General features: G+C 41.1%; 2 protein-coding genes across 8 annotated transcripts in view; one reads left to right on the plus strand and one right to left on the minus strand.

The window, feature by feature from the left end:
• Nucleotides 1-327: 327 nt before the first annotated feature.
• CNOT8 (CCR4-NOT transcription complex subunit 8) lies at nt 328-18,200 on the plus strand. Of its 4 annotated transcripts, none has more exons than XM_014477810.2 (7): nt 328-482; nt 8,156-8,337; nt 9,464-9,657; nt 13,125-13,286; nt 13,994-14,138; nt 15,966-16,076; nt 17,714-18,200. In XM_014477810.2, the coding sequence occupies exons 2-7, from the start codon at nt 8,221-8,223 to the stop codon at nt 17,861-17,863; spliced, it is 879 nt and encodes a 292-aa protein (XP_014333296.1). In that variant the 5' UTR covers nt 328-482; nt 8,156-8,220; the 3' UTR covers nt 17,864-18,200. The 4 variants fall into 4 exon arrangements, with proteins under 4 accessions (XP_014333296.1, XP_070230772.1, XP_005894463.1 ...); XM_070374671.1 differs by lacking the exon at nt 328-482 and adding an exon at nt 489-632; XM_005894401.3 differs by lacking the exon at nt 328-482 and adding an exon at nt 647-804.
• Nucleotides 18,201-18,477: 277 nt separating this feature from the next.
• The window catches only part of GEMIN5 (gem nuclear organelle associated protein 5), a 44,052-nt gene continuing 37,032 nt past the window's right edge, over nt 18,478-25,497 (minus strand). For all 4 annotated transcript variants that reach the window (XM_070374670.1, XM_070374668.1, XM_070374667.1 and 1 more), the window contains exons 27-28: nt 24,293-24,389; nt 18,478-23,747 (exon numbers count right to left, since the gene is read on the minus strand). In XM_070374670.1, the coding sequence (XP_070230771.1) occupies nt 23,580-23,747; nt 24,293-24,389 (265 nt within the window). In that variant the 3' untranslated portion in view covers nt 18,478-23,579. The remainder of the gene's footprint in view (nt 23,748-24,292; nt 24,390-25,497) is intronic.

Below are 25,497 nucleotides of genomic sequence, written 5' to 3' on the forward strand. Positions count from 1 at the left end.
GCCCCACTCCCAACCAATTGTTTGTCAGAAAGGAAGTCGTAAGGGAGATGTCTTGTAAGTGAAGTGTCCAGAGGGCCGCATTAGTATAATAGGAAGGGGTCAGGACAACCCCTCCTTCCCCCCGCCCCCCAGCAAAACTCCCTAAAAGTCTGCTGCCGCCGATTTTAATGGTCCTTTAGAGAAAGGAGAAAGAACCCAGACGTCGTAATTGTGAAGATTGAGTCAGACACACCAAGCCCTTCCCTCGGCCTTTAGTCTAGCTAGGCCACGCCCACCGCTGGGAGGAGGCTAGCCCTAGGCCACGCCCCTTCTCTTGAGCGTGCGCGGAAGGCGAACCGAGATGGAGGAGCAGTGGTGTTTATGAAATGAACCAGCACAACTAACCGCGCGAAGGCCGGAGGGGCCTGTATTCCTCGTGCGTCGTTCGAGGTCGCCCCGCCCCGCCGTTTGCGCGCCCGCGCGACGCTCCCGCGAGGCCACAGGTTGGGCGAACACGCACAGGATCGCCGGGGCGCGCAGAAAGGGAGGGGCAGGCGGAGTCAGGCGCGCGCGCGCTAGGAGGGACGCGAAAGGAGCAGGCGAGTCGGGCGGATCGGCTGGATAGAGCGGTGCGGCCAGGTTGTTTGGAGGAGGTGCGTAAAGCCGCTCTGGGCCCAGGGGCGCCCATCTCACTGGGCCGCTCGGTTCTAGGACCCGATCCGGGGCAGGGGGAGGAGAACACCAGGTCAAGGGCCACAGTCGCCGCTCCCGGGAAGTCCTCCCGCCAGCCCGTCTGACCGCGCTTTGCGGGCTTTGCCTGTCAGGGTAAGCGGGTCCAGGCTTATCAGGGAGGAGGATCAGATGAGAGAGTGTGGGAGGCCATCAGGGGCCTGCGGGAGGAAAGGGAGGGGGAGCGTGCGTGAGGGAAAGGGTATGAGAAGAGAAAGAGGCCCATCAAATAAAACAGTAGCCGTAATAACCACCACTAGCACAAGACAGTAATATTCTAGTGCTATGTACCGGAGCTTGAAGAGCACCTTATGTGCTTCATCTTTTAACCCCTACCGCAGTCCTCCGAGATGTATGCCATCATTAAACCCATTTTAAAAGAAGGGAAAACTGAGGTAGGAGAGAGGTTAAGCAACAGGCAAAGCCCCATAGCTCCTTCGCGTCCTCGCTTCGAACTTAGGTCTCTTTGGCCCTAAGGGGTGTAATTTAAGTATCTTTATTTTACAAAAAAAAAAAAAAAAATGGGGTTAGGAGCAGAGGGGTGAGGGTGGTTTGCAGTGGGAAAGTGATCCAGAACAGGAGAGAAGGATGAAGGAAGAAGGTGTAAGGCAGGGGACCTGAGTTTGGAACCTCCCGCGCCTTCCCCTTGGTTCTTGCGGCCTCACAACTTTTCCTTGCTGTTCGGTGGCTTTCTGAACTAGAGCTGTTCTTTCTGGAGGAGCCAGCTCACAGGCCCGGGCCACAAAACTGGTTGAACTGCGGTTCGGTCCAGGGTGGGATCTTGGGACACTGTTTGGCGGGGGCGGAGGACGGCGGCCCCCGCGGCCGGGATAGGGAGAACCCCTCTCCAGGAGGCTGCCGTTTTTTCTGAAGTGCTGCTTACTTCCTTTTCCTTCTTAGCCTTGCGTTGCAAAGCCTTTGTCCTGTCTGCTAGAATGGGGAAGTCTTCTTTATTGTTTCCTTGCACTGAACTGCACACACAGCCTCAAACAAAACACACCCAGAAAAACCAAAACTGCTTTTCCCAAGCAAGGTCTGGTTCTCTGGATTGCTTGCAGAGAAAGCGTTTTGTTGACTTTTTCTTGAGTTGCTCTTCAGAGCTTTTCTGAGTTAGTAGGAGCTTTGTTTTGGAGAAGTTACCCTGTAGATCATTGAGGGGCGATCTGCTCAATTTGTTCTACAGATGAGCACAGGGCAGACACCTCAGGAACTCCTGAGTGGCCTTACACAGTCTAGTACTGGCAAACAACAGGTATCAGGGCTTGTATTTTGCTTTCATATAGAGTGGAGTAGCTTCTGTGGGAGTCAGGTTTTCAAGTCAGCCTGAGGGGCAAACCTCGTATGTAACCAAAATTATCATTAAAAATTCCTTAGGCAAGTGCAGAATTGGAAATGGCCATTGTGTTTCTCAGTAAATCTAGCACAGTTGTTTCGCCTTCATTTTTTTAAAAAAGATAATTTATTTATTAGTTTTGGCTCTGCTGGATCTGTTGCTACGGAGGCTTTCTCTCTAGTAGCGGAGACTGGGGGCGACTCTAGCTGGGGTGTGTGAGCGTCTCTTGCGGAGCACAGGCTCTAGCCAGCGGGCTTCAGCAGTTGCGGCACAGTGTTGCTCCGCAGCATGTGGAAGCTTCCTGGATCAAGGATCAGACCTGTGTCCCCTGCATCGGCAGATGGATTCTTAACACTACTCCATAGAGAAGTCTTCTCCTTCAGTTTTGAAACGTATTACAGTTTCTTTGGTTGTAATCCAGGTAAAGTAATTAGGTTACCTTTAGGGGCTGTGTTGAACAGATACACACAGTTGGATGGCATAGAGTCATTCTACACTATGAGGTGCCCTGTACTGTGCTGTGTTGGCACTGAGAGAAAAAGTATGTTTATTGATCCCCATTTTAGGCTCATACTGGAGCTTGTGCTCACTGAGTGGAAAGTGGCAGGCAGAATTTTTAGCTTTATTTATTATTATCATCATTATTTCTGTCGTTTTCGGCTGACAGTAGAAATTTATGCTAAATTAAATGTGTGTAATGTTCCTTTTCAGTTTTTGAGTGGCACTACATTTTGCTGCTCCCAAGCTATTGTTTGTTTCTGCATAGTTTTCCTAGATAAGGGTTTGGTGGAAGCATGTCTTAAATATTTTGTCAGTGGTGTGGTTTTGACTTCTTGTTTGTCAGTACTGTAACAGTGATTATACATACTTTCCAGCTGGCTCAGTGGTGAAAAATCTGCCTACCAGTGCAGGAGATGCAGGAGACTTGGGTTCAGTCCCTAGGTCAGGAAGATCCCCTGGAGAAGGGAATGGTAACCCACTCCATTGTTCTTACCTGGAAAATCTCATGGACAGAGGAGCCTCATGGGCTACCACCATGGAGTCGAAAGAGTCAGACATGACTGAGTATACCCGCACACATATAACAATGGTTAGCTTTTAAAAAGAAGTAAAAAAGTACAAAGTTATATGTTACAGGTGTATAACAGTGATTCACAATTTTTAAGTGTTGTACTCCATTTATAGTTACTATAAAATATTGGCTATATATATTCCTTGTGTACAATATATTGTTATAACTTATTTTATAATAGTTTGTACTCCTCTTAATCCCCAGTCCCTATATTATAAAAAGAGTTTTCTTGGAAATGGAAGTCATGATACTACCTTTTAAAGTTAATGTCTTTGAATTTCAGTTTTCTTATCTGTAAAATATAGAGAAAAATTGTTTAGTTGCTAAGTCATCTCCAACTCTTTGCGACCCCAGGAATGTAGCCCTCCAGGCTCCTCGTCCTTGGGATTTCCCAGGCAAGAATACTGAAGTAGGTTGCTGTTTCCTTCACTGGGGGATCGCAGGGATTAAACCTGAGTCTCCTGAATTGGTGGGTGGATTCTTAACTGCTGAGCCACCAGGGAAGCCTGTAGAGAATGATAGTACTGTAAAAGTTGTTGTGAGTTTTCTTCACTGTTACTTTGAAGCAAATCCCACATTTTATGTCCAGTCACTTACAACTATTTTGCATTATCTCTAAAACGTGAGAACTTTAAAAAACACTATTAACTGCTATGTAACACCAAAAAAAAAAAAAGGAAGGGGAGTAAAGAAAACCTTGAAACCAAAAAAAGTCAGACATTGTTCAGACTTCTGCTGCTGCTGCTGCTACGTCGCTTCACTGGTGTCCGACTCTGTGCAACCCCATAGACAACAGCCCACCAGGCTCCTCTGTCCCTGGGATTATCCAGGCAAGAATACTGGAGTGGGTTGCCATTTCCTTCTCCAGTTCAGACTTCTACTTGTCTCAAAAATGTTAGAATTTTTTTTCCTATGAGTTGTTTAGAGCAGAGTTTAACTAAGGTCTGTATGTTTTGTTTGATTGATAGATATCCTGAGTCTTTTACCTTTATTTCTTGTAATTTATTTTTTGAAAAAGCTGGATTCTCTAGTTTCCTGTAGAAGTTTCTGGATTTTGTTGGTTGAGTTTCTCTGGTGTCATTTAACATGTTCCTGTGTCCTTATTTTCTGTATATTAGTAGTTAAATATAGAGACTTGGCCAGATTCAAGTTACATTTTTTTTGCAAGACAATTTCATTGTGGTGATGTGTTTTGTATTTGAGGCACATAATACCTGGTGGTCTGTTTTTGTGATGATTACAGCCATAGTGATTATTTAACATCTTTATTGAGATGTAATTTACATACGGTAAAAACACCCATTTTCATGTAAAATTCAGTGATTTTTTTTTTTTTTAGTAAATTTTTTGAGATGTGCAATAATCATTGTTGCGGAGTTTGGGAACATTTCTGTCTCCTCAATAAGATAAACCTCATTCCCATGTATATAACTGTCAGTCCCATTCTACTGTGTAATCTTTTTTGCCTTGATAGATTTTTTTTGCCCTTTCTAGATATTCCATATAAATGCCAGATGTTTAAATTTGTTGCTGCTGCTGCTACTGCTGCTGCTAAGTCACTTCAGTCGTGTCCAACTCTGTGCGACCCCATAGATGGCAGCCCACCAGGCTCCCCTGTTCCTGGGATTCTCCAGGCAAGAACACTGGAGTGGGTTGCCATTTCCTTCTCCAGTGCATGAAAGTGAAAAGTGAAAGTGAAGTTGCTCAGTTGTGTCCGACTCTTAGCGACCCCATGGACTACAGCCTACCAGGCTCCTCCATCCATGAGATTTTCCAGGCAAGAGTACTGGAGTGGGGTGCCATTTTAAATTCGTTAGGAGTTACAAAATGGTGATAGTCTATCACTCTGTATTTATTTTTAGCTATACAACCTCTAAAGAGAAACTTTCCTTCAACTGTTTGGTTATTTGGGGTTATAGTTTATATAGGAAAGACAGGATACATATTTTAAAAAAAAGTCCATTCACTCTCATTCTCTAATGGTGCCCAATGAAATGTATTTTCTTAGCTCATTGTGAACTCTTAAAAAATTTATTCATTTAGTCTTGGCTGTGCTGATTTTTCATTGTTGGGGCTGGGCGGGGGCTTCTCTCTAGTTGTGGTGCGAGGGTTTCTCTTGTGGTGCCTTCTTTTGTTGCGGAGATGGGCTCTAGGGCACAGGCTCAATAGTTGTGCGTGGGTTTAGTTGCTCCGCGGCATGTGGGATCTTCCCTGACCAGGGATCGAACCTGTGTCTCCTACATTGGCAGGCAGATTATTTACCACTGAGCCACCAAGGAAGCCCCATTATGAACTCTGGATTTAAATCTCTATCTGAGAAGTCATAATACATTGTAGTAATTATCCATAAAGATATTCAGATCATATTTTGTTTGACCAGGGAACTCAGGGAACCTCTTCAGATTGTTCCCTGAGTTCTTTTGATAAAACATTAAGAATCGGCCTGCAATGCAGGAGACCTGAGTTCGATCCTAGGGTTAGGAAGATTCCTTGGAGGAGGGGATGGCTGCCCACTTCAGTGTTCTTGCCTGGAGAATTCCATGGACAAGAGGAGCCTGGCGGGCTACAGTCCATGGAATCACAAAGAGTTGGATACAACTGAGACTAAGCAACTAATGCTTTGACATTAGAGCTTCTTAGCTCCGGAACCTTGTTCTAAGGGTTTAAATAATCTAATTGTCCTCTTTTTAAACCTGATATTTGCTGCTTGGAGGACAAAGACCTTTTTTTGCTTGAATTGCTTTTGTTGTTTTGTTTTTATGTAAATGTCTCACTAGGGATACCTGCTTCCCCTAAAGTAGTTTTATGGTTATGTTTGATGTGACACCAAAAAGGAAGTGTATGAAGGGGTACTGATATAACATTAATGGGCATAGAAATGGTTTTATGCCCTATTGCAGGGGAACATATTAAGCATGGTTTAGAATCTAAGGTTTTGGGCCCCAGCATTTTCTTTATTTCTTTCTTTTGGCCATGTTGCATGGCTTGTGGGATCTTAGTTCCTTGACCTGGGATCAAACCTGGGCCCCTTGCAGTGAGAGTGCTGAGTCCTAACCACTAGTCCACCAGAAAATTCCCCCAGCATTTTCTTAATTATGGTCAGATATTGGAATTTACTCCACACTCAGTTTGACCTTCTGCCATTTTCCGATGTTCTTAATTAGTTCATTTGCACGCCTTTAAATTGCCTATTGTGTGTAGAACAAAAATGAGAAGAAATGAATTCTGCCTTTAAGAAGCATTCACCCATATTTGTTAGGAACCTACCACAGAGTCTATTTAAGTTTCAGAGTGATTACAGAAAATCTACTATTAATTTCAGAGAAGCATCTGTCAAAGTATGGAGTAACTTGAATAAGTGGAATCTTCAGAGGTTGGTAACAGATGGTTTCTCAGAAGTGTCTCAGAGAAATGATAGTACGTGGGAATGCCAATTTTGTTTTGATCCAGATTCTTAGTTTTGCATCTGTCTAGCTATGGTGTTGATATAGTCATAGCTACATGACTGTAGCTACTCATCTGCCTAGCTGTAGTTATGTATGGATGTGAAAGTTGAACCATAAAGAAGGCTGAGCACTGAAGAATTGATGCTTTTGAATTGTGGTGCTGGAGAAGACTCTTGAGAGTCCCTTGGACTGCAAGGAGATCCAACCAGTCAGTCCTAAAGGAGATCAGTCCTGGGTGTTCATTGGAAGGACTGATGGTGAAGCTGAAGCTCCAGTATGGTGAAGCTGAAGCACCAATACTTTGGCTATGTGAAGCGAAGAGCTGATTCATTGGAAAAGAAAGACTCTGATGCTGGGAAAGATTGAAGGCAAAAGGAGAAGGGGGCAGCAGAAGATAAGATGGTTAGATCACATCACTGACTCAGTGGTCATGAATCTGAGCAAACTCTGGAAGATAGTGAAGGACAGGGAAGCCTGGTGTGTGGCAGTCCATGAGGTCGCAGAGTCGGGCATGACTTGGCGACTAAATAACAACAGCATCTTGCAAGCAAAGATTCATTTTACTCTTTCTAGGAATTTTCCCTTGAATATATTCAGTGGAGCCTACTCTTATATTGTGTTGAGGATCCGTGTGTGGGGTTGCTTTTTAAGTAAATACCCTTATGATAAGCTCCTTTTTGTCATTTTATAACCAGGCACATCATTGCTATAGTAGTAGCATTACTCTTAAAACTGAACCAGGTTGAGTTTATCTTGTTGCCTCCCAGTTTCCTCCCAGAATATACGTTGTAAATCATGTTGCTTCTGGTTGAATTATTATTACCTCTATCTTCTCTGTTTTTATTGTTGAATTGGTGCTTAGCTTCTTACAATATTATATGGTGAAAAGTAGACATTAATAACTCAAATTCTAATTTTCATTGTAGTTGTTCAAATTAGCCCTTGGGATTGGTTTTTACAACTTAATTAATTAATTCTCTCACTTCTTGATCTATTTGCCTCTGGTTGTATTTGACTTTTTTTGATGGGGAAAAATAGTTTCCTTTTTTGGGTATTGGAGTGGCTATTCCCACGCCCATATTCATCACACAGTGTTAAGACTTGAGCGTAAGAGTTCAGGTCCACATTCTTTCAGGCTTTCAGAGATCCTGGTACATTTAAACTTCCTGAAGTGATTCCTTTAGAAACGTTTCCATGATTTGGTCTGTGTGCAGAGTGATCAGAGTGATGTGAAAGTCTTGTGTAAGAACATTTTTGTATTCACAGGGGATTATTTTAGTCTTCAGTTAGTCTGGAGAGGGCTCAAAAACTGGATTAGGGTAATAGCTTCATTTCTGTGCTAAAGGGCAGCTTAGGCAAAAGTGTTTTCATGTTTAAGTAATTTTATTTATTTTCTTCAAGTTGAAGAACTGAGGAACGGAGCCAAAGTATGTGTTTGTGTGTGTGTCTCTCATTATATAAATGGGAGAATAAATACAATAGTCTTAATAGTTTAAGCTGACGACGTGATGGTATTGTTTTGATGTCTTTGTTTTGTTAACATCTTAATGCCAGTGTGTAAATTAATGTGATTTCAAAATATGCTTTTGAATGTAGATCAGATCAGCCATTGATTTGCCCTCCAACGTAGTCTGCCGAAAGCCCCTTCAAGTTTCTTCAGGATGCCTGCGGCACTTGTGGAGAACAGCCAGGTCATCTGTGAAGTCTGGGCCAGTAATCTGGAAGAAGAGATGAGGAAGATCCGAGAAATTGTGCTCAGTTACAGTTATATTGCCATGGTAAGGACCTCTACTCTCTTTGACTCACCTTCTGAAACGGACTTAGGGAATATTTAATATGAGATTTTGAAAGAAATGATTGCACTAAAGCCATGGTAAATTGAACATGCTGGCAGGTTATGTTGCTTTTATGAAACATCAGGGTAGCCTGTGTGTCTGAGAAGGATGTAACCTCCAGGATCTTAGATTATTGATGATGTTACTCTGTCTTTAAATAGAAGTTGTCTCAGCGCATAGGACACATGTGTTCCACAGGTACGGTGACTTTGACAGTGTTAAAGCACTTTTTAAAAAGTAGTTGGCAGCATTTAAAAGTCAAGAGATCTTACTCAAATTCCAGATTTCTGGTATCTCTGGAAAAAATGGGCACCATAGGGTCCATGTTCCTGTCCAGTGTTGAGTAGATGGAGGGAGACATGTGTCCTAGTGAGGTCGAGGCCCTCTTTGAGAGGAGGCGCGTACTCTTTAGTTTGCTCCAGTCTCCATTACCTATAACCCTTTTCATATTCTGTGTGCTTTACTCCTTTACTTTAACTGCCTGGAGTTTGTGACTCCTGCTGTGGAGAGTATAGCATTAGGTCTTCAGGCTGGTATTCAGAACTCTCTCTCTGATCTTGTTCCAGGCTTTTTACTTTAAGCCAAGTGTGGCTCTTATTATTGTTTTTTAATGGCTGTCTCATGTTCCTGTATTTGTGTTTATTCATAGAGTTCTGTTCTCAACCTTGACTGTTCCTAGTTAATTGTATATGAACCTAGAATGGTGGTTTTTTTTTGCCACCCTGCCTGTCTTGTAGGATCTTAGTTTGCCAGCCAGTGAAAGTGCTGAGTCCTAACCATTGTACCACCAGGGAATTCCCAAACTGAGAATGTTCTTAATAGACCCAGAGTTAGTCAACTACTTCTGTTCGCATTCTGCTTAGATCTCCAAGTTGTTGTGTAAAGCTTCATGATTCTAGTGCTCCTTCTGCAGATTAATGAAATCAGTATTTAAAGGTGAATTTTTGTGCCTGAGCTTGGGGTTTGTTGTATAGCTTTTATAAATGGAAATAAAATTTTTTTTATAAATGATAAGTCAGCATCCAGTGTTTTGTGGAACCTTATGACGGGAGACTTTTTCCTTTCCTAGGACACAGAATTTCCAGGTGTTGTGGTACGACCCATTGGTGAATTTCGTAGTTCCATAGATTACCAGTATCAGCTTTTACGGTGCAATGTTGACCTTTTAAAAATCATCCAGCTGGGCCTTACATTCACAAATGAAAAGGGAGAATATCCTTCTGGAATCAACACCTGGCAGTTCAACTTCAAATTCAACCTTACGTAAGTGTCTGAGACACTTCTCAGTGTTATTCTTAGACTTTCTACATTTGTGCAGACTGTGACTTTAACTGATTTTATTAGTTTTAAGTTTTGTTTCCCTCAAACCCAAGTAGGGGGTGGACAGAGTAGTCAATCAGAAGATGGAGTAACAAATATCAGGAAAAAAAGCCTCCCTTAAAGAACTCTTACAAGTTGACAATAAAAAGCTCAGTTAAAAATAGGCATAAGATTTGAATATATATTTCTCCAAAGAAGATTTAAAGATGGCCAATAAGCTTGTGAAAAGATGGCCACCATCCTTAGTCATTAGAGAAATGCAAATCAAAACCATGAGATAGTAAACTACTTCATACCCACTAGGCAGCTATAATCAAGAAGACATAATAGCAAATGTTGATGAGGGTGTGGAGAGATTAGAACTCTCATATATTGCTATTGGAAACATAAAATGGTACAGCCTCTTTGGAAAACAGGCAGTTTCTCAAAAGGTGAAACATGGTGTTACCGTATGACCCAGCAATTGCACCTAAAAGATGAAATCATACATCAGTGTAAAAACTTGTGAGTGTTCACAGCAGCATTATTCATAAAGGCCACGATGTAGAAACAGTCCGAATGTCTGTGATCTGAGGAATGGCTGTATATGGTATCTCCATGCCATGGAACGTTACTGGACTGTCCAGAGAGATAAAGTACTGACATATACATGCACGAGCTTTGAAAGCATCATACTAAGGGAAAGAAGCCAGACACGAAAGATCACATATCCTATGATTCTGTTTATTTGAAATGACCAAAATAGATCCTTTAGAAAATAGAGAAGTAATTGTCCAGGGTGGATAGCGGGGAGGTAATGGGGAGTGAGTGCTTAATGGGTAGGGGCTTTCTTTTAGAGGTGATGAGGTGGCACGTGATTGATAGTGGTTATACAACTCTGTGAATATACTAGTGAATTGCATACTTTACATGAGGGCATTGTTTAGTGCGTGAATTATATCTTAGTAGGGCTGTTTAAAATGTAAAAGGGAAATCAGTTCCCCAGTTAGGAGATCAGGGTTCTAATTGCAGTTCTGCCATTTCTTAGCCGGGTAAATTTGGGTCTGTTACTTTACCTTCTATAATTCAGTTTCCTTATCTGTAAATAGTGTTATTACTATCTTTCATAATAGAAATGAAGTATAGTGGGTATGCTAATCAAGGGTAATTGAAACTGAAGCCTATCTGATAGTGGGCAAATTTTTATGCACTTTAGAAAAAAGCTGTGGTAAAAACCACACAACATGAACTTTACCATCTTAACCATAATTAAGTATACAGTTGAGTAATGTTAAGTGTGTTTGTGTTGTGGTGAAGCACACCTCCAGAACTTTTTCATCTCGCAAATCTGAAACTGTATCCATTGAACAACAGCTCACCTTTTTCCTTTCCCCCAGCTCTTGGTAACCATCATTCTCCTTTGTTTCTATGAATTTGACTAGTTTAGATATTTCATATAAGTGGAATCATACAGTATTTGTCTTTTTGTGACTGGCTTATTTTACTTAGCATAATGGTGCTGGAGAAGACTCTTGAGAGTCCCTTGGACAGCAAGGAGATCAAACCAGTCAATCCTAAAGGAAATCAACCCTGAATATTCATTGGAAGGACTGATGCTGAAGCTGAAGCTCCAATACTTTGGCCACCTGATGTGAAGAGCCGACTCATTGGAAAAGACCCTGATGCTGGGAAAGATTGAAGGCAAAAGGAGAAGAGGGCGGCAGAGGATGAGATGGTTAGATAGCATCAATGACTCAATGGATATGAATCTGAGCAAACTCCGGGAGATAGTGAAGGACAGGGAAGCCTTATGTGCTCCAGTCCGTGGGGTCGCAGAGTTGGACACAACTTAGCGACTGAACAACAACAAATGTCCTAAGGGCCATCCATGTTGTCATATGTGGCAGAATTGCCTCCCTTAGCTGAGTAACAGTCCGCTGTATGTATGTGCTGTATATTGTTCATCTGTTCATCCACTGATGGGCATTTGGGTTGTCGGCACCTCTTGGCTGTTTTGAATAGTGGTGCTGTGAACATGGATGTGCAGGTATCTATCACCTTGAGATACTGACTTTCTGTCCTTTGTATGTATACCTAGAAGTGGCATTGCTGGATCATGCCATAGTTCTTCTTTGAAGTTTCTGAGGAGGATGTAATTTTTAAGGGAAAATTTGGGAGATCATTGTTTTTTGCTCATTAAATGAGGTGGTGTTAGTGTATTTCCTATTGGGCCCCAGTTCTTGAAAACTGCTTTGTTTAATTGGGACCAGGAGCATCTGATAGGTCAGGAATAATTTTTTGATTATTGTTCATTTGTTTTGGAGCTTTCTTTGAGGTTCAGAGAATAATTTTAGGAGATGATCTGGATCTTTCCTTTAACTGTAGTTTTTGAGTCCATAGCCAAAGCCTGTTATTTGTACAGTGACGACAATTTAGTACACAGGAAAAATAAGGGTTATATTCATTGCATGATTGGTGTTTGTATTTAAAATAGTGTGTATTTTAGTAAGAACAAGATTGTGATTCAACATTGGTTTCAGTTTAGCGGAAAAAATTGAGATTGTGGTGTTTTGCTTTCTAGTGTTCTGTCCTAAGTTTATGTGAAAAACAAAAGGCAAGCAGTGAAATCTAGTGGAAAAGGAGGAAAACACAAACCTTCATTTGTGTTATGTGGTATTATAAATATTCCTGTGTTTAGATTAATAGATCTTTACAGTGGAATACTATTTCAGAGCCATAAAGAATGTGTTATATCTGTGAGTGTTGGTCTGGAAAGATAGTCTGTGATATGTAGATATAGGGGTGGAGGTGTGTCTGTGGGTAGAGAAAACAGGGTATGTAAACTGAGATGAGAGCTTCCCTCATAGCTCAGTTGGTAAAGAATCTGCCTGTAATGCAGGAGACCCAGGTTTGATTCCTGGGTCGGGAAGATCCCCTGGAGAAGGAAATGGCAACCCACTCCCGTATTCTTGCCTGGAGAATCCTATGGACAGAGGAGCCTGGCAGGCTACAGTCTGTGGGGTCGCAAGAGTCAGACACGACTTAGCGACTAAACCAACCAACCAACCAAACTGAGATGAAAGATTTAAAACAGTCATTTCTATGTGGTAGCATTATAATAAAGTTATTTTTTCCACTTTCTGTTATTTTTAAATTTTTGCATTGATTGACTCTGTTTTTCTTTAAATGAGAAAATGTGGATCTTTCATAATGAATACACTTATTTTGCAGGGGAAAATCCCATTTTTCTTTCTGTTACAGATAAGATTACTTTGTTTGCTAGAATACTGGAAGGAATGAATTGATTTATTCTTAAAGTATGAAAGCAATTCAAGAATACTTGTTCTGTGATTTATATAGTGATGGTAATATTGTTGTCCACTCCTTCTTTTACTATGCTAGGAGCTAAGAAATGAATGCCTTTTTTTTAGAGAGGACATGTACTCCCAGGATTCCATAGATCTCCTCGCTAACTCAGGACTGCAGTTTCAGAAGCATGAAGAGGAAGGGATCGATACACTGCACTTTGCAGAGCTGCTCATGACATCCGGGGTGGTTCTCTGTGACAACGTCAAATGGCTCTCCTTTCACAGGTCGGTCTCAGTGTTTCTCCTTTGCTTTGGGAGCAGGCAGTCGAATTCTTACATTACTTTGCAGTCCTCTTGGCACTCTCGTTGTTCACTAGCAGTTATAAAGTTGAAATGATAACTGTTGCTCACATTTCAGTTTTTCAAAACACACTTTGGAGCTCATACTGGTTTATTTCACACAGTATTAGGCTGTATCCCGTGGCTGTCAGGGAGTATATGCCAAGTGAAAAGATGGAGGGTGGGAAGGATAGAAGACTTGGTCACCTTTTCTTGTCATTTAAATGGCTGACCTGGGATTTCCTGGGTACTCAAAAACCACATCCTCCTTGAGAGGTGTTTTTTTTTTTTTTCCTGCCACACTGCATTGCTTGTGGGATCTCAGTCCCTGACCAGGGATTGAACCCAGGCCACAGTGAAAGCTGCTAACCGCTAGACCACTAAGGAACTCTCTTCCTTTCACTGCTTTTAAATTTTTGATGTGTAAAACCCACATTGATAAACCCTTGGGTTCACTTACATATATCCCATATTAATCTGTTAGGTTGTCATTTAATGGAAAATTCAGAGTATAGGATAAACTGTAGTCCTTTGGAAACTGAAGTTCCTAACATGAGGTAGCACCATAAACTCTGAGAAATAGGCAGTTGAATGCTGGGGTCTGATAACTGCTGATAACTCTTTTACCTTACTGCCTCATTCTCTCCTTACAGTGGCTATGATTTCGGCTACATGGTAAAGTTGCTTACAGATTCTCGTTTGCCAGAAGAAGAACATGAATTCTTTCATATTCTGAATCTTTTCTTCCCATCCATTTATGATGTCAAATACCTGATGAAGAGCTGTAAAAATCTTAAGGTACACAGTATTTTTCTTAATATATAGTAACAACAACAAGAAAGATAAAAATGTAGACTTGTCACTTTGCTTTATTGCAGTTTGTTGAGCACATGTCCTTGAAATCCTACTGGGTGCCAGTCTGGTGCTAGACAGGGTGTATGTAGAGTTGATTGGCACAGGAATTTGTGTGGTAACTGTCTTTGACCTGGGCATGAATGGAGCCTTCTACTTCTCTCACCATAAGGCAGGCATTCCTTGCTTAGGGCCCACGAACCTAGTGAAACAGTTGGAGACGTGAGGTATGTGTACAATTTGTCAGGGATAGGGTTTGCAGTGTACCAGACTCTCAGAAAAAGCAAGAGAGTTCCAGAAAAACATCTATTTGTGCTTTGTTGATTATGCCAAAGCCTTTGACTGTGTGGATCACAATAAACTGTGGAAAATTCTGAAAGAGATGGGAATACCAGACCACCTGACCTGCCTCTTGAGAAACCTATATGCAGGTCAGGAAGCAACAGTTAGAACTGGACATGGAACAACAGACTGGTTCCAAATAGGAAAAGGAGTACGTCAAGGCTGTATATTGTCACCCTGCTTATTTAACTTATATGCAGAGTACATCATGAGAAACGCTGGGCTGGAAGAAGCACAAGCTGGAATCAAGATTGCCGGGAGAAATATCAATAACCTCAGATATGCAGATGACACCACCCTTATGGCAGAAAGTGAAGAGGAACTAAAAAGCCTCCTGATGAAAGTGAAAGTGGAGAGTGAAAAAGTTGGCTTAAAGCTCAACATTCAGAAAACGAAGATCATGGCATCCGGTCCCATCACTTCATGGGAAATAGATGGGGAAACAGTGGAAACAGTGTCAGACTTTATTTTTCGGGGCTCCAAAATCACTGCAGATGGTGACTGTAGCCATGAAATTAAAAGACGCTTACTCCTTGGAAGGAAAGTTATGACCAACCTAGATAGCATATTCAAAAGCAGAGACATTACATTGCCAACAAAGGTCTGTCTAGTCAAGGCTATGGTTTTTCCAGTAGTCATGTATGGATGTGAGAGTTGGACTGTGAAGAAGGCTGAGCGCCGAAGAATTGATGCTTTTAAACTGTGGTGTTGGAGGAGACTCTTGAGAGTCCCTTGGACTGCAAGGAGATCCAACCAGTCCATTCTGAAGGAGATCAGCCCTGGGTGTTCTTTGGAAGGAATGATGCTAAAGCTGAAACTCCAGTACTTTGGCCACCTCATGCGAAGAGTTGACTCATTGGAAAAGACTCTGATGCTGGGAGGGATTGGGGGCAGGAGGAGAAGGGGACGACAGAGGATGAGATGGCTGGATGGCATCACTGACTCGATGGACATGAGTCTGAGTGAACTCCGGGAGTTTGTGATGGACAGGGAGGCCTGGCGTGCTGCGATTCATGGGGTCACAAAGAGACTTGACTGAGCGATTGAACTGAACTGAACTGAGACTCTCAGAGTTCTTAGCTCTAAACAATTTAAGAACTCTCTCCCCTAAAAATTGCTAATCTAAGAGGCTTCCATCTAGAATTGCACTGGCATTTACTGTTTCCCCAACCTTGTTTTCCACCAGTGACGACTTTCAGTGGCAGAGGTCTGACAAGATTAATATAGAAAAGAAAGGAGTGAAAAGTGGTGGAATATAAGACAGTGTATCATTTGGAGGGTTAAAAAGGGGATAGTCTGGGGTGAGGCCTGTTAAGTAAATAGTTGACATAGTTGACTCCAGTAGAGCAGACAGACAGAGTTGACAGACATGGCTGACTCCAGTAGAGAAATTGGGTCTGTAGTATTATATGTGTTTCCTTCCATCTCCAGGGAGGTCTTCAGGAAGTTGCTGATCAGCTGGATTTGCAGAGAATTGGAAGGCAGCACCAGGCAGGCTCAGACTCACTGCTGACGGGAATGGCATTCTTCAGGATGAAAGAGGTAAGGCAAAAGGCTTTTTGGAAATCTATAGTTTCTCTTGGAAGTTGATGGCCACCTTGAAAGCAGGGGTTTTTTGTGTGTGTGTTTGTTGTGCATATGTTAAACACACTATGATTTGAGAGGCAAAGAAACATTCTGAAATGGAGGTTACTCAGCATACTCAAGTCTAGAAGTGTACTTTGTGTTCCTTGCAGTGCTCATCCTTGCAATTATTTGCTTTTCTTCTGATTTCTGTAATATGAACACATTTGTTAAACCACCCACTCATTTTATGCTGAGTTCTATTATCAAATGTCCCAATCTGACATCATACTTAGTGGTGAAAAGCTGAAAGCTTTTCCTTTAAGATGAGGAACAAGACAAGGATACATACCCACTCTCGCCAACTTTTATTCAACATGGTTTTAGAAGTCCTAGCTGGAGCAGTTAGGCAAGAAAAAGAAATTCAAGGCATTCATATCAGAAAGGAGGAAAACTGTCAGTATTTGCAGATGACATACTATATATAGGAAACCACACTCTATCAAAAAACTTTCAGAACTAATAGATGAATCCAGTAAAATTGCAGGCTAAAAAAATTAATATAAAAATATTTTGTGTCTATACACTGATAGTGAACTATCAGAAAGAGAAATTATGAAAACAGCCTCATTTACATCAAAAAGAATAAAATGACCTTGGAATAAATTTTACCAAGGAGGTGAAAGACCTGTACACTGAAAACTGTGAGACATTAATAAAAGAAACTGAAGAAGACATAAGTCAATGGAAAGATACTCTGGGCTCATGGATTGGAAAAATTAATATTGTTAATTCATACTACCCAAAGCAGTCTACAGAGTGAATGTAATCCTGATCAAAATTCCAGTGGGGTATTTTTTCACAGAAATAGCACAAATAATCCTAAAATTTGTATGGAAGCATAAAGGCCCCCAATAGCTAAAGCCATCTTGAGAAAGAACAAAGCTGGCAACATCATGCTCCCAGTTTTGCCCTCTGGGGCACCCTTGGCAGTGTCTGGAGACATTTTCGGCTATCTTAACCTGGGGAGTGGGGTTATGCTGCTGAATATCTCACAGTGCTACCATACACTGGACCACCTCCTCAACCCCCAGCAGAGCGTTCTCCTGCCCAGGAGTGCCCAGAAGGGTGAGACACCTTGCTTTGTGTGCTTCATGTCCATTTTCGTAACGATTTATTACTGTATTACCCACTTTATGGACGGGAATCTGTGCCTTAAGGAGTGTTGAAGTGACTTCACCACAGTGAGTCAGTCTGAGGCTAGAGCTCAAGCTCTTAACTCTTGCGCTACCTGTTAAAAGAGCAGGGATGCGATAGAGGCCGTTGTACTAAAAGCAGCAACAGCAGCAGAGGGACCCTGGCAGTGAAAACTCATGGAAAGTATCAGTAGAAGTCTGTTTTGAAAGGGGAACCTATATAGAGAGAAAGGAACATAAAAAGACTATGCATAGGAGAGGTTTGGAGCCTCTCTTTATGAAGTTAGCTTCTAGTTGGCTAGATGGTCAAGGCCTTAAGAAAGCTGGGAGGTGCTGATGTGATAGTGTTGCGGCTTGGCCTGCTTCTTGGCATGACTCTTGGCATGGTTCTCACCAGGGGTTCTCTGTCCTGTTCTGCAGTTGTTTTTTGAGGACAGTATTGACGATGCCAAGTACTGTGGGCGGCTCTATGGCCTAGGCACGGGAGTGGCCCAGAAGCAGAATGAGGATGTGGACTCTGCCCAGGAGAAGATGAGCATCCTGGCGATCATCAACAACATGCAGCAGTGATGGCGGTGAGGCTCTGCAGGCTGGGCCCGGTCCCAAGTGGTGCTTCCTGTGCTGACCGTGTACACTGACCTTCCTCCCCAAGAGAAGACGCCTTTTGTGAGCAAACTGTACCTACCATCTGTGTTTACAGACAGACTTTTGTTTTACTGAAGACAAAAGATGACTTTATTTTAGATCCAGAAGAAGTTTGCTCTGCATTTGTAACGTCTTCCCTATTCCTCATCCCTAAGCCTCTATTCTCCAGTTACCTCCTGCCACCAGCATCCATGGCTCCTTTGACACCTTTTAAAATCCAGGACAAGTCGGAAACAAACTAGTAAAATGTATATAACTCTTACCTGTTGTCATTCTTTTTCTTTTAAATTTGTTGCTAATCTCTGAGGATGAAGACTTCTTGCTGTGAACCTCAGCTGAGCTGAGGGCTTCGAGCAAAAGTGGAACCAAGCGATGGGCTTGTGAAGTGGGTTATAGATGTTGAGCCTTTTCCTTTCTTTCCTTTCGTTTATTTTGACTTTTCTCGAGGACATTTGCTTTCCTCACACTTTGCTGGTCTTATGTATTATTATGTGGAAATGAATTAGAAATATGAAATATGAAGCCCAGATAATGAAAACGTTCCTTAAAAACAAATTTCTACTGCATCTGTTTACTGCATCTGTCTCCACATTATGTACAAGGAACTCCAGAATGGGTATTAAGTTAACCACTTAAATGTCTTCAAATCTGTTCCATTGTGCCACTGAGATTTGCTGTGACATATGCATCATTTGAAATCATTTTAAGTTTTCATTTCATAAAATATCTTGGAAATTACTGAGAGCAGGTTTTGGGTCGTAGTCTGTTATATTTTCAGTAATGTAATTTCAGATGGTTGTGTCTCTTCTCCCACCTGTTCTTCTCTGTTTTCTGTGCTTTTCCTTTTCAGCAAACTGAGAAGTTAGGGACATGGATTAATGTGAGTACAAGGAAGGTGAGTCTTAAAAAAGTCACAGTGGTTACATGTAAACAGGGCAGTAAGGAATTGGGTTTATAGGGTTCTCTTGGAGTAATATCCCATGCACAACTGGGGTAAGGAAGCTCAGGATTGTGAAATTTTTTTTAACTAGTCATTTAAAAAGTATGCTTTTTTTTTTTTTTTTTCCTGAATGACTACAGTATAGACAATTTCAAAAACCAAAAACTCCTTTGGAATAGTGGAAATGAAAACTGGTAACTCACTGAAGTGGATGAATAGTCTTGCATTTTAAAAGCTTATGGAAAACTCAATTTGAAATGATTAAAAAATGTCAAGTATTATAAGCTGGTATTTAAGATGCTTGTAAATATTATTTATGTTTTTAATTTTGTAAAATAAAGATTTCTTTTTAACCACTGGCATGAAGATTTGGTCTTTCAAAGCTCTGGATTGCTGGCTCTAGAAGATGGTTGTTGACATGGATGCAATTTGCCTCCATTTTCCACAAGTTGGCTTACATACAAAATGTCTCAATCTGTAGAAAGCTTTTTTTTTTTTTTTTTGTAGAAAGCTCTTAATGAGCAACTGTGTAAACGGAATTGTCTCTTTACTTCATATGCTCTGCTGATTATTGGGCCTTACTTGGAAATCGGTTTTAATTCTGTTTCCTGGTGCTACTCCATTATATGTGGTGGATTCACTTATTAATTACTGGACTTTTAGACAAATTGAAGTTCTAGATTTGGTTCAGGACTTTGTTTCCAGTCCTTTCTTTTGGCCCAACAATATGGGGTTGTAATAAGTCTCCCAAGTGGCTCTAGTGATAAAGAATCTGCCTGCCAGTGTGGGAGACATAAGAGACGCTAGTTCAATCCCTGGGTGGGGACCATTCTCTGGAGTAGGGAATGGCAACGCATTCCAGTATTCTTGCCTAGGAAATCCCATGGACAGAAGAGCCTGGCGGGCTACCGTCCATGGGGTTGCAAACAGTTGGACACAATAAGTCAGGTATAGGAGCAGAGCTAGAATTTTGACTGCAATATATACTTATTGTTGTAAGATTTGTGGTAAAGCAGCTTAGGTCAGTGGTTCTGAATCAAGGTGGTTTGGCATGCTGGTGACTATGAGCCCTACATAGATGTCCTAAAAAATTTGGATTAAAATAGGCATTTAGTCACTTCTCGGCATTTTGACTAAGATCAAGTGTAAAATAGGCATTTATCTTTGCCACAGTTAAGAACAGGCTTACTGACATGTCAGGAGAAATGTTGAGATGAAGGGTTGAGGATCTCAGTGTTGAGTGGGGATGTACTCATTGCATAGAGATAACTTTATATTTAAAGTGCTAAAGAAGGGGCACAGGTCTAGTAGAACTGGAAAGAACTTCACTTTGTATATAGGAGTGTGTGTAGGGCTGTCAGTAGTTATCCTCAGAAAGGGATGGTCCTGCAGAATATCCAAGAGAATACTAACTTGGGTGTGATTCAGCGCCCCCCACATACAGTCCCCTGAAATGTTTCAAGACCCACAGTGGGTGCCTGAAACCATGAGTAGTACTGAGCCCTATAATGTATGATTTGTAATCTTCATATACTCATGGGTAGGTAGTGTATGCAGTGTGGATATGCTGGACAAAAGGATTCACGTTTTGGTGGGATGGATTGGGAGGGCTGTGAGATTTCATCATGCTACTCAGAATGGCCATAGTTTAACTTATGAATTGTTTATTCCTGGAATTTCCCATCTAATATTTTTGGACTCTGTTGACTGGGGGTAACTGAAACTGTGGAAAGTGAAATTATGGCTGGGGGTAGAGGGGCTATTGTAATCCCAGCTATTGAATTTCTGTGGTCTGCTAAGGCAGTAAGGTTGACTGCCACTCACAAGCCTTGGTTGTCAGCCAGGGCTAGTATGAAAGAGCTGTTTAGAATCCTTTTAAGTCCAAGTTATTAATGAGCATTTTTTCAGTTTTCCAGCTTATTCAGTGGATAAGTCTGAATTATGCACTTAGTAGATACTAGACATTGTAAGTACATGCTAGGGATAAAGTAGGAAATGGAAAACAATCTATCCTCATTGGAGTTTATAATCTTCCTGTGCTGCCAGATAGTAAATCACAAAAATATAATTTGTGAACTGTAAAGTATAGGATATTGATGTACCTGAGGTTGAAGTTGAAGGACAGTCTTTGAGAAAGGACATTTTTTCAGCTGTGTTGTGCAGCATGTGGGATCTTGGTTCCTTGACCATGCCCCCTGCATTGAAAGCACAGTCTTAAGTACCGAACCACCAGGAAAGTCCCTGAGAGAGGTCTTTTAAGCTGAGATCTAAGAGATGAGCACAACTGGACCAGGCAGAGAAACAGCACAGGCAGAAATCCCTGAGATGACAAGAGAACTTGGTGGCAGCTCAGAGACCAGTGTGACGAGTCTCGAAGCAAGGATAATATCTAGGCAGAAAGCTGAAAGGAAAGGGCCAGGATTAGGCAGGGCTCATAAGCCGAATTCAAAATTAACTTTCCAATACCAATGGGAACGTACTTTAAAAGTTTTTTAGTGAGGAGTAGACAAGATTTGATTTGTAAGTTATACCAGTCATTGGTATATGAAGAATGATGAATTAGTAATAAGAAAGCAGGTTTAGGGAATTCCCTGGAGGTCCAGTGGTTAGGACACGGTGCTCTCACTGCCGAGGGCCCAGGTTTGATCCCTGGTTGGAGAACTAAGATCCCACAAGCCACGCGACAAAAAAAGAAAAAGAAAGCAAGTTCAGATACTAAGAGGTGAGTGCAGCCTTCTGGGTAATAGGATGGTGGTTTATATTAGAGAAAAAGTTACTTTGGGTGGGATAAAAGTACCAAAACTAAATCTTTAGTTGCTTAGTGGTGTATCTTATCCACTCAGAAAGCTTGAGTTACCTCCCTGTGGTTCTGATAATTAGGAAGATGGAAATGAAAACCATGTATTCAAATTAGAATTCAGTCGCTCAGTCATGTCTGACTCTTTGTAACCCCATGGACTGCAGCATGCCAGGCCTCCCTGTCCATCACCAACTCCCGGAATAGTTTGATACATTATCTGGAATTGGAAAAGGGAGTTTAAGAGGAAATGGAGTTGTGTAATTTCTTTCGTCTTTGCTTTTGGAAGTCTCCTTACTTAGTTGTAGAGCAATACTTGTTCTTACCAAAGCAGTGATCAAGGAGGATGCAGGATGCCCCTACCCAGAAGTGTTGGTTTTGGTAAATCATGAAGGAGTTTATAAATTTCTAGTTTAATAATACTGCTCTTTACTCTAAGTGAAGCATTTGTTCATTTTAACAAAGACAGACTGTAGAACTGGTACCTAGTTCTCCACTTCGCTACAAAGATTCTCCATACATCTTCCTAAGATTCACGTACCTATGTAAAGAACTGTGAGGATCTAAATTCTACAATATTTCCTTTTTTGGATTTAGGGTTTTAAAATCCTAAAGCTAGGTCTAATAAAAAACAAAAACAAAACCCCAGTAAGTCAGATCTTTGAAAACTGCCTCTAAGGAAAAGTTTTTTTTTCCTTCCTAGAGAGTTTCATTCTTGCCCACAACAACCCCAACCCTTGGAAATAACTGAAAAATAAATAGGACACTGGAGCAGGAGAGCTTTCACAATGAATCCCCAACAGAAAATAGTACTGGGGAAGAGTGCTCCCTCTCAACTCACCCTAGACTGCCTGATTTTTATGTCATAGCAACTGTGATATAACTGAAACATCTGTTCCTGACATTTTTCAGCTATGTAAATAACCAGTGGGAAGAACAGATCTTAAGAAAATGCTCATTAGTGAGGGGAAAACAATAACAATAGAGAACCAAAACCAAACAACAAGCCCCTCCCCCACAAACCCCCACAGGGATTTGTAATTAAATAGTATATAGGGTCCTATTATGCTAAAGTTGGAGTCCAGAGATTCCAAAGTTACATATGCAAAATGAGGAGTATGCATTTTTCTTCAAAGATCATCTGTGGCTTTAATTCTCAAAAAGTCCCTGTGATCCAAAAAAAAGAAAAAAAAGTTTAGGAATCAATGAAACAGTCATTTCATCCTGAGCTATTTTGATCACCATTCATTTCTTATAAAACTGAAGGGGTAAGTCACATTTGAATTAGTTATTTGTTCTTCTAAAGTGTTAGTCAATGATTTGTTCAAATAAGCAATTCCATTACACACTGAAACCAAAGTTCTGGCCTGAAGTTCAGACAAAGGGCAGAGTCAGCATGATGGGTAAGGCCTCTTTCACATTCAAGCTTCAGTCTTTGAAAGAGTAGAAGTGAACCCAAATTAACAAAAACAGTTAAAAAAAAAATGATACCAGTAGTCATAATATGCAGCAATTGTGTCTAAAACCAGAATGACATGTTTATGATCAGGTGAAACATTTATAAAGGTAGCTTGTGTTTAAGAATATAACACTTTGGGTGACTGAAAGAGTTCCTCCTCTTTGGGTGAAACCTGCATAAGGCAATCACTTAGCAGGTGTTAGTTCTTGAGTAACTACTGCTGGCTTTTCATGATCTTTCCTCCAGTGGGAAACCACAATTGAGTCCAAAGTCAGATTTCACTGGGTCCCAAGTGTAGAGTTGATTCAAACTTGACCCTCATTTGTATTACTTGGATCACTGCAGAAATATCTAGGGATCAAAGTGAATGTCTGGTGAAGTGTAAATGCAGAGGTGAAAGGTGTTGGATGTTTAAAATTTGGCTTTCTTACATATCCTTGGAAGTTCATGTGTAGAGGGTCTGGTAATGTCGTTTGTAAACTTTTGTGTTGCCATACTTCTGAAGGAACTCTTGAGCCTGTTGCTGCATTTCCTGGGTCACAAAGCTAGGACATTGGGACCCAATATGAAGCAGGATGAGGCAGCATTCCAGCACGTCCGGGAAAGGCCAGGTCTGAAAGATGACACGGGTATGAACAAGGAAGCATTTGCCAAAAAAAGCAATGTACACCTGCACAGAAGTCACTAGTGATTCAGTCTCTTCTACTGACATATCTCTGGCGTGGCTGAGCCATTTCTCTCTGAAGACTCTTCATCAGTTACTCTAAGGAGAGATGATACTCAAAACTGGGATATTCTCAAATGATACAATCTTTTTCTAAGAAGAGCCCTACTCAAATGAATTTAAAACATGATGCTTCTGTTACTCCTAGGGGCCACATTCAAATGCACCTATCCATTTGTAAACGATCAAATACATGGTACAATTTTACTTTACCTTCTAATAGATTTCTCTGAAGGCTGAGGTATAAAATTGCTTGTGGTATCAATCACTCTGTTCTCACCAAACATTATAGCTCACCAAAGGCAATTAGATCCTCAGTTTTTAAATATACAGAAATGTGTCCAGAATTCAGATGACATTAAAGAATTTGGTGTTAAGTCAATTGATAATACAAAGAGTAATATTTTACCAAATGAACTGCTAATATATCTTACCTTAATACTCTCAGGAAGCTTAGCTATTCTCTCATTTGCCTCTGTAAGTCTTTTGGTTAATTCAGGCAAAGAAACTGGTTCATTTTTTTCTTCTTTACTAGTGATAATAAAAAAAGTTACAAGTCATATGTCTTGCTGCACATAACTTTTAAATCCATTATGTTGTAAATTACTTTTATCACCTGGGTCTTTAACTTTCATCTTTACTAAGGCTAAGAGAAGGGAATTTAATGGGATGTGATATAAAGTTTTCAAAATGCGGTATCATTCCTCACCACTTTGCAAATTCCCACTTCTTAGACACACAGCTCCAGGAAGAATTAAGGATCTTCAAGGGATTCAACCTGCAGCCAAGTGCGGAGGGCCTGGATTTCTCTGGGTAATGGGTTGGACAGAGCAGGGGTCCCTACCCCTCGGGGTGTATGGATGCACGTTTTTTCTGGGAAGAGTGTCTTAACCTTCTCAAAGGGGCCCTCTGATCAAAGGTTAAGAGCTGTTGGTTAGAGAACTGTTTAATGCTTTTCTTATTACTAAAACCAAACATAGAGTGCTGCTTAGAGTATAGCTCACTAGAGAAGTACTCAGAACTTTGACTCAAGATTTCAATTGTATTTTTAGAGCAACAAATGTAATTTTAATTTTTAAAAGTTAGTAATAATAGCTGTAAGTTTATTGACTACTAGTTAAGATATTTTAGGCCCTCTGCTGGTGGGGACATAAGGTAAAAGGTACTCAGCGTAACTGCTGATCCCTGCAGATGGCACAGCCGAGTACCCTGCGACAATACAAAGGGGCTCTAAAGTGGTCAGTGACCTACCTGGCCCTTATTTTCAATAGCCGTCATTAGGACGCTGCAGCAATCTGATCATTTGGGATTTTTTAGTTTGGTGTGTAATTCTGTACATTACCCTTTTTGTGTGTTTTTTTGGGATAGTACTGAAAAATTAAAAAACAATGGTTTTTGGGAGTTCCCTGGCAGTCCAGTGTTTAGGACTCTGTGTTTTCACTGCTGAGGGCGTAGACTGAATCCCTGGTCAGGGAACTAAAATTCCACAAGCCAGGGAGGGTGGCCAAAAGAAGAAAAACTGGTTTTCATTAATGATGTAATATTGCAACTCCCTATTTTACATGACTGATTTTTTGGGAATCTTGCACAAAAGGGTTTCATTGTACTATTTTATTAACAATATTTGTGATTTTGTTTG

The sequence above is a fragment of the Bos mutus genome, chromosome 7 (genome assembly GCF_027580195.1).
Source record: "Bos mutus isolate GX-2022 chromosome 7, NWIPB_WYAK_1.1, whole genome shotgun sequence".
NCBI lineage: Eukaryota > Metazoa > Chordata > Mammalia > Artiodactyla > Bovidae > Bos > Bos mutus.